Here is a 13,439-nt window from a genome sequence, read left to right as displayed (position 1 = left end):
CCACTTTAACAGTCGCTCCAAGTTTCGGGGGTTCACAAGGTCTCTCATAAGTTCTGATGTGACCACCCAATGGTCCATATCTTTAGCCCATAGAACGAACACTTTTGTCCATGTTCTTTCCTGTTTTTTAGATTCTTGCATTCATTGATAGAAGCTGTGCATTGATAATAGCCTCTTTTCCATGAAGTCCCTCCTGATTTTTACTATCCGCCAACCCTCTTCCATCCCTATTTTCCATTCCACTTATGGCGGCATCCTCACGTTGCATTTTACAATGGAAAATTTGTGAAACTGTTTCTCCGATTTCATATAACATAGAGCGAATTACTTATTAAGTTCTCATGAAGGGTGATCACATATTGAATAATATGATATCTTCTTACTATCTAATGTAATGTTGCTATCTTCCTGATGGTTATCTCTTTCCTGAGTTATCTCTTTGCCTAAGCACGCCGTCCTCCATACACGATATACGAGCCTTCAGGCTAACCAGATTCAGACACCAGTCACTAGTCTCACTTTTAACACTGAAATTTTTACCATATATTTTCGATTCTAATGCAACATCGAATTTAATGCCCTTTCGCCAAATCATATCCCTTAATAGCTGATAATGGGCGATACGCAATTACTGACAACATAAATAAAAACTATGGCAATTGCGTTCACTCGGTGGGAAAGCATTCCAATAAATTAATAAAGAATTTGTGATATTCCATTCAATTAATTTGCGATGATGTGACTGGTTTTGATTCTGACGCATCGGTATCGTGGGGGTCACAATGACACTGGATTATCTGGATCTTGTTTATATTGGTCGGGATGAGTGATGGTGCGTGGAGGGATTTTAAGGTAATTGTGGTTAACTTCCTCGCTCCTATAACTTAAAATTAATATCCCCACTCTCATACGTACCGTGCTATTTAAAAAAATACGCCACAAAATACTCTGTCATCGTTCATAAAGATGATGTTCTAACATCGGAACCATGTCGAATATTACAACATTTGATTTTATGTACTTACTCAACGCATTACCCAAATTCATATGTCTCTCTCTTCCATAAGTTTCTAGGAACGGTTTTTTGACATGATCTCACCTACCGTAGTACCATGGGGGTAATAATATATTTTTAACTTCACTGCTAAAGAGAGGCCGTTGCAATTAATGCAAGAGCTTCAATCTGTCATTTAACCTTCGCTTAGTGAGTGATCCTAGCCTAGCTGTTCTAATATTGTGGATACGCTACTAGGTTTATCATAACAACGATTTACAAATCTAGCTCCTCTACTCTGCACCCGATCCAATTCGGCAAATAATTCAACTTCGTGAGGATCCCATATACTTGCAGCTACTGCTAACCAACGGTAGATAACATTTCTCTTTGACCCGTTCATCACATTTACCTAGTACCCTTCCAATAAATCCTAATCTTCTGTTAGCTTGTCCACATATTCCTCGAATGTGTTACACCCAGGAGAGATCGTGAGTGAGGGTAACGCCTGGGTATTTGATTGAGTTTACACATTCCATTTCGGTGTTCCCAATACAGTAGGGAAGATCCAGAGCAACTTCTGATTTTCAATCGGTTTTCCAGTGGTCGAAACCACTAGATTTTACATATCACCTATACTTGAGATGGTACTCGAACCTATCTGTTAGTGGACTGACAAGTCATACGTCTGAATAACCCAGATGGATTATGAGGAGTTAGGCGTGTTAAAATTCAATGATGTCTTCCAAAATTTACATACATTAGCCGCTAAAATGCGAGGGAGATATGATTTGCTCATACGTCCCTATTACATATTTTATTAAAACCATACAGCTGGCACTACGTCCACTCTTTGTATATAACTCTGTTCTGGGCATTTTCCGAGAAACAAACAGCCAACAATTCACTTGTCAAACGTCTTCAAGTAAAAACAAAAAATTAAGAAGGCTATAAAAATATTCCATTATCCAATAACCTTCCCGGTGATCCCATAGCAGAACACTGGTCTTCTCAACGCGTCCAACATCAAATGTTCAACCTTGATGCGGATCTGAAATGGAAATTTTGAGAAACAATTATTAATCAAAGAATAGTACCGCTCCCCTTGGTGTTCGAGGACAACAATAATATGGAACGAAATTGTAATCAAACGTGAATGAATTTAGCAAGCCTCAATGAAATTCAAAACTATATTTTATGAAGCTTTATACATTTTCTGTTCGATTGCAAATAAAATTTGATCTTGATGTGCAAATCCAGTCTTTGTGAATAACCCGTTATATACTCGTCTCACTACTCGTTGGATTGAGTAAGCATGTACTTCGTTTTCCTCGAAACGCTGATGTTAAACCGGGGAAGAACAACAGCATATTTGTACGACGGTACAATACATAAAATGTATGGTGAAATTTTAATTTATTTACGCCCACTTATAAAATAACTCTCAGTGTGTTTCTGACCCAATAATGGACGTCAGAATAACAGAAGACAAGCCGCAAAAATCGCATAATTATGTTCAGCACAACATAATTATGCGATTTTTGAAGGTAAATGTATTCACTATCCCATAGAGATATTGAAAAATCGCTCCCACAGTATTATTTATTGTAAATAAACTTTATTATTGCTTACTATTATGTATACTCTATTATTAATTTATTATGAGGCCATAATGGGTAGGGCAAAGCTAATGTAAGGTAAGTGCGCGTTGATGAGAAGAATAACGTTACCATAGTTTTTACTCGTACCGTAAGTTGGGAGTCACATTTATGATCATGTTTTTCATGCATCATGGTTCTCCTCTGATGAGAGAATATTCGAAAGGAATTTCGAACCACACTATCCTTAGATATTTCATTTTAGGGTCATTAGTGGGACAGAGAGAGGGATTCAATGAAGCATATGCCGAAGGGACAAATTTAATATGGATTCAGTTCTGATGAATGCCTATAGATTGCGAATTCCATAGCACCCAGGAAGTGCCTTCAAGTTCTTAAGTATTCTAAAGTTTTTTTTCTTGGAATCGGGATTAGATAGAAAAATGTGGTCAAGGACAAATCCGTAATCATTTATAAATATAAAACATAGATGGCTGCACCGTAGAGTGCACAGGATTCGTACAGCTTCCCCTGGAGTGAGATGCGTTTTCAATTAATTTAATATAAATGGCGTCGTTTAGTGCACCAGAACGGTTTGTTATATCCATTTTATGCACTTGCGTGGTTTAATTTACCCATGGAAATTCATCGTTAATTGTGCAGGACATGTGGTGATGGAGTTATGGATGTGGAAAATGTGCGTCTGCGGGTACATGATAGTTCAACGAAGGCCGAAAGTCGTGTGACGACGAACCCAAGACGCCTCGGGCGTGGACCATCAGCAATTTTCCACTGGGAAAAATGGACCATTTCAGAAGTGTTCTCGGGGGTTATGGAATCACGGTCTCGACGCTGCGAAAAATATGATTGTATTAAGAAATAACAGTAATTTCAATTTTCTCGTGTAAGAAGTTGGTCGGAAAAAATAGAAGATCTTAGAGCTTGAAGACACTTCACACTTAGCATGAACAATTTTGGCGAATCCATTTCATGAAACTAAAATGAAGAGAAAGGCAAAGAACTCAAATACTAACCTTCGGGTAACCGTTCTGGATGGGAATTTGGAAAACGTAGGTGGAGATTTCGCCTTCTTTCAATGGACATTCTTTCTCCACCAGTGAATCGCAGCCATCTTTTTGTCCCGCGTCGAAATTCATCCAGACACCTCCCACTTGAACGTTGAGGAACGGGTTCATCTGGGTCACAGGACCCGCTAGAGGCAAGAACACCGAGGAAAGAGTGCATGAATAAGAAGAAATGGTGACATTTTCAGCGAGCAGAGAAAACATCCTCATTTCACAATTCAGCACTCATACCTGCCAAATCAGTGCGAGGTCAGGTGTCACTATCATGGTTTTTAATATTTTACTTATTTTTTTCGTCTAGAAAGAACATCTCTTGATAAGAAAAAGTAGAACATGAAGGGGCAATTCCAGACTTGGCTAGTGCAGCGTTACACGCCAAGTTAAAAATTTAATATTTCGAATTACACGTGATTAAACTTGTCTAATACTTATGTCATAAAAATTGACTTAGCTCCTTTATATAATAAAAAAAGACACAAACCTGAGACGCTAAAAGTTCATTCATTTGATGAAAAGGAATTCCCGAGATAAGAATTATAGGATGGCAACAATGCGAAGAAAAAGTAGAGAGAAGTTTATGATTTCAGCAATTGGAAACTTTAAATTGTTTAGATAAATGCGATAGTTGGTCGTCAGCTTTAATAATTATTAATATGTCTATCAAAATAAACAAATTTTGTTGACATAAGTTTTCGTGGATGTACAAATATATTTTTTAAAGTAACCAAAAGTGTTATTTCAAAAATTAATAAACTTCGCTATAATTAATTCATTCGGTCTCTAACTTTTTTTAAGCATAGAAAAAATTTTTACACATCAATTGATTTAACTGATCTAACTTTGGCAGCAGCCTAACTTCCTCAAGTCAGGTGAATTCTACCTCGCTCAATCCATCCATTAAACAAAGTTCACTGCACATAGATTGGCAAATGTTATGACTCCGTTATTATTATTATTGACAAATAATAGGTTTTACTTTGTCCTCTCCGGTGCTGCAACTTAGTGACAATCTCTGGCGAAGCCAGAAAACTCCATTGGCCAATACGTCGTTACACATTCATGCATGAATGGCTGCAGATCTAGTACCTCCCGGAACACGGCCCTGTGGTGGCATGTGTAGTATTGTGTAGATGCATTGAATATTGTTCTTACCGCTCTTTTCATTTTGTTGGAAGAAGATATTGAAAAAGATAGCAAGAGACGGAGCGGAGTACCCCAGTCGAAAAGTGAAATTTAAAACCAACTTGAAAATGAGATGTCACTACTCTGAAGAGATCCATTGCGCAGTTTCAGCAGTGGGCGGTGCACAATTATTAATATACTATTTATTTATTTATTAAAATCCTTTATGTCCATCATATTGTTTATATTTCGCTGTGCTGCCGCTGCCGCTTTGCGATTTCCCGAAAGGAGTACACCTAAAATCACAAAAATTACTTAGTTCCAGCGTTAAGTCTCTTTTTGAGTCTCAGAAAGGATGCCACGTATCTTCGCATTTATAGCTTAGGCTGGCTAAAACGTCGCAACAGAGAAAAACACCTATTAGGTGCCTTTATTTTTACCCTATTTGGGGAGGGTATTCCGAATTACATCTTTGAAATTTCTAGGACTAGATAAGCTGTTCAAAGTGAAGAAACCAGGACCGACAGTTTTTCTTTACATATCCAACCCACCTAACCAATCAACAACAGAAGTCCTTTCTTATTTCATTGTATAAATAAATTTGGCAGGAATTCCTCACCTGAAGACTGAAGGCTTCTTTAGATGAATTTTAATTTAATTGTAGGCTATTTTACTCGATACTAAAGTATTGTAATATTTTTTGTAACATATGTTACTCTTTAAATTCCTAATGATAAGCGTTATCCCTATAACTTAAGCTAATTCTTTGTTATGTAATTGATGTAATTTCACTGATAAGCTGGAACATTGCATTTATGTAATTGCTCAATCGGTACTACCCCGAGTGGAATTGATTTATATTTTATTGTACTTAAAGGACTGCAATAAAGATCTTATCATATATATCGACATCCCAGAAGATTGTGGGATGAATAAGACCATTTTTAACTCACATCGTACATAGTCTCTCTTTTGACGGAAGCCGGCTGATTAAAATCTATTGGTGACGAAATACAAACGAAGTTTCCTCATCAATCAGTAAAAACCAACCCTTTCCCAAGCTGACAGTCCTTTGAAAGGAATATTATTTTCTACCAGCCGAACTGTTGACAGGCTTAAGTGGCCAAGTTGAAGAAATAAGTGTTCACATATACATCTTTTAAAAACCCTCCGAAAAAATAAAATGGGGTCGCCGACCTCCATGGCATCCCTGGTTCCCGGTTCCTTTCGGCTCTTTGGTCCCACCTGCCGCGATTTGAGGGATTATTCGACTGCTTTATCGCCCCAATGGAAACAGAAGTAAAATGACCACATGCTCCGATAATCACAGGTGTGTATTAGTAAAAAGTTTCTTTCTAACTTTATAGGTATATAACATCCATTTCTCAGGTGTTCCCATCGATAAGCAGGCCATCTGAACGATATAAGAACCTCAAAATTCATTTTTAGTGCTGACGCAACAAGTATGTTTGTAAATCAGTTCAACTTCAAGACAGTTATATTTGGTTTTGCCTGCTTCCATTCATTAGATGCTCTCAATTCACATTGATATGAAAAATAAATAATTGTGATAAAAGTGTTATATTTCATGCATAATATTCAAAATTGGCTTATGTCATTACATGTAATATGAGTATCATATTAGTATATAACTGGAAGTACAAAAGAATACCCAGCAGGTCACTGCAGCCGGGTAGGTGAAATTGTGATCTGGTACCCGGAAGACGCGTCTTAAACCATGCCTTGGGCAAAAACGTGTTTGTCTCGCATTGCTCATTCACTTATAGTGTGCAATGCATCTCAGTCATCAGATCATCCTAACCCTAACTCTCCTAATACTGTATTACAAATTACATATTCTGAATAGACTTTTTATATATTTTGCCTCTAAATTTTTCGACGCAGTAAGGTAATATACTGCATCAAGCCATTTATAAAAATGTATATTTCAGTTTTTTTACCATTCTGTGAACTCTCATTTCCCTATAATTTCATGTGTGATACATAAGGACTAAATTTCATTTCAGTATCATACCTTCGTGACTACTTACTCTTTCAAATGCAAGTTATACATAAGTAAGAACATTATTTCTCCGACGAGTGGAGAAAACAATGGAACATACAAAACTCTGGGATTACAAGAATTATTATTTTCAATGCTTTTAAAGAAAGAGATAGGTATTTCTGAGAAGTATTTCTGTCGCCTTTTACTGGCCAAAGGAGCCCCACGTTAATATAGAGACCATTGAATTTCATGAGGACATATGTAACACAGAAAATAATAAATGTTACTAGGATGAATTCACCTTTGGAAAGAAAACGAATTCTGATAGGAAGATGAGATAAGAAATAGCTCCTGTAATTAAGCTCATCCTAGGCTATAATTACAAGAAAATTTTATCCTTTCATTGAACTAAGGGAATTTTTTTGTGAAATTTATAATCTTAAGTGGCATTTTTAGCATTTCCTTTTTAAACTCCAACATCGATTAAATTTCGAAATTTCTTCATTATAGAAGCTCATTTTGCATCGATCCGCAAGCGATTTAATGAGACACATTCGAAAAACTCAACTTTTGCTGAGGAACTAAAATATCTTTTCACAATTTAAGGCACCAGTGGGCCAAGGTGTCACGCATATTCTGATTTATTCAAAAATGTTGTGAAAGGCACATATGAGCTTCCTATAACCCTTGAGAAAAATAGATACTAATGCTTGTTAGCTTGTTCTCTCTAAACCTCTTCGGTTCAATTAAGACTTACGAGTTTTGAATGTAACTGAGGAAGAAATGTTGCTCCCCCTTGTAAACCGACAAGGTAGCATGTCACATCCGTCGACAGTAACGTCAATTGGCACTGGTCCAGTTGCATACACTGAAAAAAAAGGAAAGTTGTGTTCATTATTAATATTTCTCGCTTCATTTCTCTCTCAAGATTCTTCTTCGAGTCGAATAACCGCAGGTCATGGGTCATTCGACAAGAAAGCTGTTTAGAATAGACATGGGACGATGGAATCTGATGAAGATGCACAAGGGAGAGGTAGGAAGGTTACAGGTCATTGATTTTTCAAAAGTTCAACATTTTCCCTTTGTGTGACCTATGCACAGTTGTGACAAAGTCATTCAGTGAACGTGAAAACTAAGATTATTAGAAAGGTGCACAACAGCCCAGTTACCAGTGACAATGACGGAATCAATATGGAAGCTCATTAAATTGTTACATTGTACCGCCGAGATAAAATAAGAGAGATTAATATCACCACGGACAGATTCAAGTACTCGTTCTTAGCTCCCAAGACAGAAAATCAGACATAATCATGCTCTTCTTTCAAAATTTAAAAAACAAAATTTCAAAAATTTTCGCGAGCACACACATTATCGCATGACGTATACAGGCAAGTACGCGTGTAAGGGTTTATATGTTTATGCATGTGAAATATTAACTACGTTAACGCGGTCGTTGAATATTTATTCATAAAAGGTTGTTGTTCAAGCACTCCCCGCCACACGTCCTTGCGGCGGCTTGTGGGTTGGATATCGATCTGATTGAGCATATTTGCATACATGTTCATCATTTCAAAAGTATTTTCTACATACTAATATAGATGAAAAATCAAGCACATTTTAGCCTGAAACGGTACCCGTGCAAACAATTGTATCTTGGGATGATTTTTGCGCTGATATCCTTTAACCCGTTATGTTAGGAGAACATTTAATCCGAACTTAGTCCTGAGGTCGGAGGATGTTATTTGGAGATAAAGGTGTTTAAAAATTCGTTACTTTTGCACTCAAAAACAATTATCTGGAATAGTTGGAAGATAATTCTTTAATAAATCTTGATATTCCTTGTTAAATTCCATAAAATATTTGAAAAAATCAAGATTCATCCATTCGTATTTAAAATCGGCTGGGGCAGTTTTTTAATATAATAGTGACACAAATACTGGTAATTAATTTCAAATATTATATGTTCTATGATTAAACCAATTTAATACATAGTTAGGATTAATTTATAGATATAAAGAAACACATATTGTCAATTCGTTAAAGTAAATTGCAAAATTTAAATACGCATTAAAATGACTTAACCTAAGTGGCTCTGCCCTGTGAGATGAGTTTTGAAAAAATGCATGCATTAATAAATTGCCAATTACTTAAGGAAATATGATTTTTGCATGCAATTGTTTATCTACCTAGTTTCATGAGCCTTTTGATGTGTCCTTTCCTTTTAGAAGAATTCTAATAATGCACTTATTTCAGGTCCAACACGCGGAAAGCAAGAACGATGTGGACTTAGGCGTGCTTTCTCGTGACTTCAAAACCCGGAATGAAGTCTTTCTCGTTGACAGTACAGTTGGTGATTTTTGGCAGTACCATTGCTAATTTAGCGTCTCTTATTGCAAATACGTTCTTAAGGTAGACGAGACAACCCGCAAAATTAATCAAGCAAGAGTCGCTAACGATCGAGATGAACCGATTCTCTGCGTTGTGCAAGAGCCTTTATTGGGCCAGCCAGTTAGATGAAAAATACTGGCGCTTCTTATTATTACCATAGCTAAGTAAGTGAAGACACCTACGATTTGTACGTATCGTACATTCAGATACGTACAAATCGTAGGTGTCTTCACTTACTTAGCTATAATAATAATAATAAGAAGCGCCAGTATTTTTTCGCAAATGTATGCATGCATGTAAAAGTGAGTTTCACTCAATCTGTAATTGTTTTGGTTTGTGACCAGTTGAATGAATGAGAGGGTTCATGATCTGATGCCCAATACATATACTTAATTGGTGGAACATGATGTTTAGGGTCAGTTTTCGGGTCAGTTAGGGTCAAGTCCAATCTTGTTTAGCCACTCTTTTCATCAAACTGGCTAGCCCAATAAGCGCTCCTGCACAACGTACGATACGTATGTACATTCAGATACGCGAGAAATGGTCAATATCGTCCGACCAGCGTTTCAATGTGTAAACCAATGGATAAAACCAAATGTTTACCTCACAATAACATGCAACTATTCCGAGGATTATGCAAAAGTCGGGTCGAATGCCAAATCAAGCGGAACGTACGTAACCCTTTAACCAGGCTAAACAATACAGGTTGGTTAACAGAGTTACAGATTTAGGCGAGAGCGCCTCTTCCCAATTAGGTATGTGCAGAGAATTTGTTAGAATTAATAAATTTTTCATCTATTAATTATTATAATATAAGACCAGATGCTTTCTCGCGGTCGGTTTGAGTTCAGAATTATACAGGAGAGAGAGAATAATGGTTAAATTTCTAAAAAGCCGTCATCATTAACTTATGATCGTTAAAAGAAATGAGACGGAAAGGGATCGGAGGCCGATGGATAAAATAAAAGCTGAATTTCTATTGTAAATTGTAAAATACGTCTCTTTTCGTAAGATGTGTAAAAACTTATCAGAAATAAAAGAGAGGGATTATAGATCTGATCTTTTGGTCAATGAGATAAACTGTAAAACACAAGGCCTAAAGAATGACAAAGAAATAGAATAGCTGTCATTGAAAACGACAGGGAGATTAATTTTTAGATAAGGTAGCCTTTATTGTACCGCTCTTACTGCGATATAATCATAACCAGAACCTCGCCTCCTACTCGCGTAGTTTCAATAAGACTTAATGGAAGGCCTCGGTGACCGTCCAAAGTTAAACTCAAGTGGGCCGCGGTCGATGAGAAATTAAATCAATCGCATTGAAAGTCGTTTTAAGAAGACTTCTAAATGTTCCATTGATATTGAAGGATTAATCCTGAAGGCCACAAAAGTTAAACATCCTGAGGTAAACAAGCAAATTTGTTATTACCTGTGTTTAGATGCAGCGTTCATGTTATCATATTCATATTCATTCGCAACTTGCTCCAACTATTAAAGCTGTTTCAAAAATATAAGTCTGCATGCGAATTATTTGCAAACAGCGATTAATTCTGGTCTGATAGATTAGATAGTTTCACAACTAATCCAGGTTTTATATTTGTATTACTAATCCAGGCTTAATTTTGTGGAATCGCTCAGTACTAAAAAAACTACCTTGGGTACATCAAATTAATGAAGAAAATTAACAGTCAAAATCCAGTCTTGTTGAAGTAAAAATGCATTGAAAATTATCAAAAATTCTTTCTTTTCGCATATAAGAGATTTTTTCGGACGACTAAAAACATTTTACAATAAAATGCTAACTTCCGGTGGAAGTATTCAGCTTCTTTGAGCTTTATCCCGAAAAGTTGTGAGCCATCATATCCATTTTTAATATCTCAATTTGATCGGTTAAAAAGAGTTTTTAAATTAATTCTCATCTTTGTCTCACGAGTGTGCGAAACGAATTTTAACCATTTTCTTTTAAATCTGAAGAGGAATGAAAAAGAGCTATTCTTGAGACGGACATTGCCCTATCTTCGAGGTCAGCATTGAAATGCTTATACGTACACCTCTTTACTTCAAAATCTCTATTCCAGTGGTAAATGCCACTCCAATTGGCACTGAAAAGGGATCTGTCTATTGGCGTGAAAGGTGTATATGGCCTGTCCGAGAGTACAATAGGCAATCTCGCAAAAAATTTGTTACATTTAAATGTGATTCGCCTAATGGTATAGAGCAAGGAGTGCAACCAATATTGTTGGTAAGGAAGTTGAGGCGTTGTTATGAATACGAAAAATGGAATGTTAAGGTGCAATTATTAACTCCTCGAATTAGAATACTAAAGAATGTTTTCGTGATTTTTCCCTCTCGAAAACCTATTTCGCTGCCTTTGAATATTCGAACAATATCTGCTGCCAAATGGGCTATCTTTATAGGCTTTATATATTTTCGTAAATTCAACTTTCACAATTGCGACCTGGTCAATTAAATTCAGTGGGGCTGCAGAGAATATGTAGATATGTTGTAGTAATAGTTGTAGCATCAATAACTCGTAGCTGTAAATCGGACGGAGAAACATTAAGTTGAACGATCTTCCTCACGCTCTCTCACTTCCGTCATATCTTATCTCAATCTTGCTGTCAGATAAGACCATTCAAGAAATCGAATGACATTAAATTATCGGCGATCGATTTTCTTAATACTGAAGAATCAAGAAAGCTCTTTTTATCATGAAATTATAGGGTTGCCTTGGGAGCCGTTCGTTTAGTTTCTTTCTCGGCTTACCACATCCCACTCCTTATCTATTTCTCTCGACACATCTGCTGTAATTGTAAGGAAGTTTATTAAAATGTTGCTTCGTTTAGCTCTTCATTGAGAAAATGGGCTTAAAATTTTGATAAAGTTAACAGTCATCCCTAACCACATATCTGGTAAGAGTGATCGCCCTGCGCGTGGAATCAGGTAGAGAAAGGTCCCATTCGCTATTCCAAATAGGTTCAGGGAAGTCTATCCAAATTTTAAGATTGTTAATTCTCGTTTGACGCAGGACTCAACCGTGTCACCGCTTATTTCCAAGAATCCCACCCTCTGAAAATCTTTCTTAAAGAAGTTTCCTCTTTTACACGATAATGACGCTACCTCATGTCTACTGCCCCTCTCTCGCATACAGACGACCCGCCAATCTCAGAAACATTCTGAGATCCACCAATCCGTTGCTACCCCCACTGACAAAATTCCTCATCTTTCCCCTACCTGCAACCGCCCCTGATGTCAAACATTTCTGCTTATCAGATTTGCTCCGCTCTCCGGACATCCCCAAATTGCCTCCCCACCTCGTTTCCATGCTAATTGCCTCTCCAAAAACGTTATCTATCTTTCGACATGCAATCAATACACTTCATTTTGCTTAGGCGAATGCATTACCCCCTTGACCATCCGCATGAATAATCACCGATATTTCAAATTTGCACTCGAGTAGTATAATGAGCGTAAAAAAATACACGTGTGGCATTATCTTTATGGGTCTTCATGAAGCTTTATGGGCCACCAATGACTATAATAAAAAATCTTAAGGTTAAATTTGCTATGACTAATGCACTAACTTCCCACCCATAGGGTCCGGGTTCAACTCCATGGTGGTGGTCGAATTTTTCAGCGGTATCCCGATTCCTACTTTGAATACTACGTGGAGAGCACTTTAAGTGAGTACGTGGTCCGTCGGATGGGACGCAAAATTGTAGACCCCTTTGCACCTGTCGTAAAGAGTAGGCTATTGCCGACGCCGGGTTTCTCTCCACCCTTCCTCTATTTTCTCAACATCCTTCCTCTTACCATATTACCTGCCTATCCCTCCTGACGTAAATAACTTCTGCCATCGGTCACCTCCCCAAATAACTACTACAACATCAGCCTCCAAGGCCTTTCGGGAGGCTCTCACATTTTTGAATTGCTAACCCTTCCTCGCCAGAGCGTGCGTATAAATAAAAATGTAACCAAGTGCTTAGCTTGAAACGTAAAACATACTTAGAGTAAGATTTATAATAGCTAAGTCGTCCGATGCGTCAAAGAAGACGGAAAATCGAATACCCTATCCAAAAAACTGCTCAAGGGAAGAGAGATAAGTGCAGATAAGATAGGTACTGCGATTAGAAGTTAGTACGTGCTTATTACAATCAAGAAAAATTAATCAATTTTAAGTAACCCTTCAGGCATTGCTTTTGCTGGAATCAGGGAAGAAACTAGGAGTATAAATTAAATAAAATTAC

General features: G+C 37.1%; 1 protein-coding gene across 1 annotated transcript; it reads right to left on the bottom strand.

Annotated features, from left to right (window-relative positions):
- Window positions 1-1,958: 1,958 nt before the first annotated feature.
- On the bottom strand, window positions 1,959-12,487 carry LOC139699072 (NPC intracellular cholesterol transporter 2-like). Its single transcript, XM_071598073.1, has 4 exons — window positions 12,427-12,487; window positions 7,562-7,672; window positions 3,627-3,805; window positions 1,959-2,045 (listed from the first exon to the last, which is right to left on the bottom strand). The coding sequence occupies exons 1-4, from the start codon at window positions 12,485-12,487 to the stop codon at window positions 1,959-1,961; spliced, it is 438 nt and encodes a 145-aa protein (XP_071454174.1).
- Between the last annotated feature and the right edge of the window lie 952 nt (window positions 12,488-13,439).

This window comes from Hetaerina americana, unplaced genomic scaffold (assembly GCF_022747635.1).
Source record: "Hetaerina americana unplaced genomic scaffold, ioHetAmer1.1.p SCAF_9, whole genome shotgun sequence".
Lineage (NCBI taxonomy): Eukaryota > Metazoa > Arthropoda > Insecta > Odonata > Calopterygidae > Hetaerina > Hetaerina americana.
The sequence above is the reverse complement of the archived record's forward strand: the minus strand, read 5'-3'. Positions and strand labels throughout refer to the sequence as shown.

Excerpts from the sequence above, each read along its gene's own strand:
- LOC139699072 (XM_071598073.1), bottom strand. The coding sequence starts at position 12,487 with ATGTCCGGAGAGCGGAGCAAATCTGATAAGCAGAAATGTTTGACATCA. Across the intron at positions 3,806-7,561 it reads CTCAGTTACATTCAAAACTC|CGGGTCCTGTGACCCAGATG; the intron begins GTAAGTCTTAAT and ends TCTTGCCTCTAG. Across the intron at positions 2,046-3,626 it reads TCCAGAACGGTTACCCGAAG|ATCCGCATCAAGGTTGAACA; the intron begins GTTAGTATTTGA and ends TTTCCATTTCAG.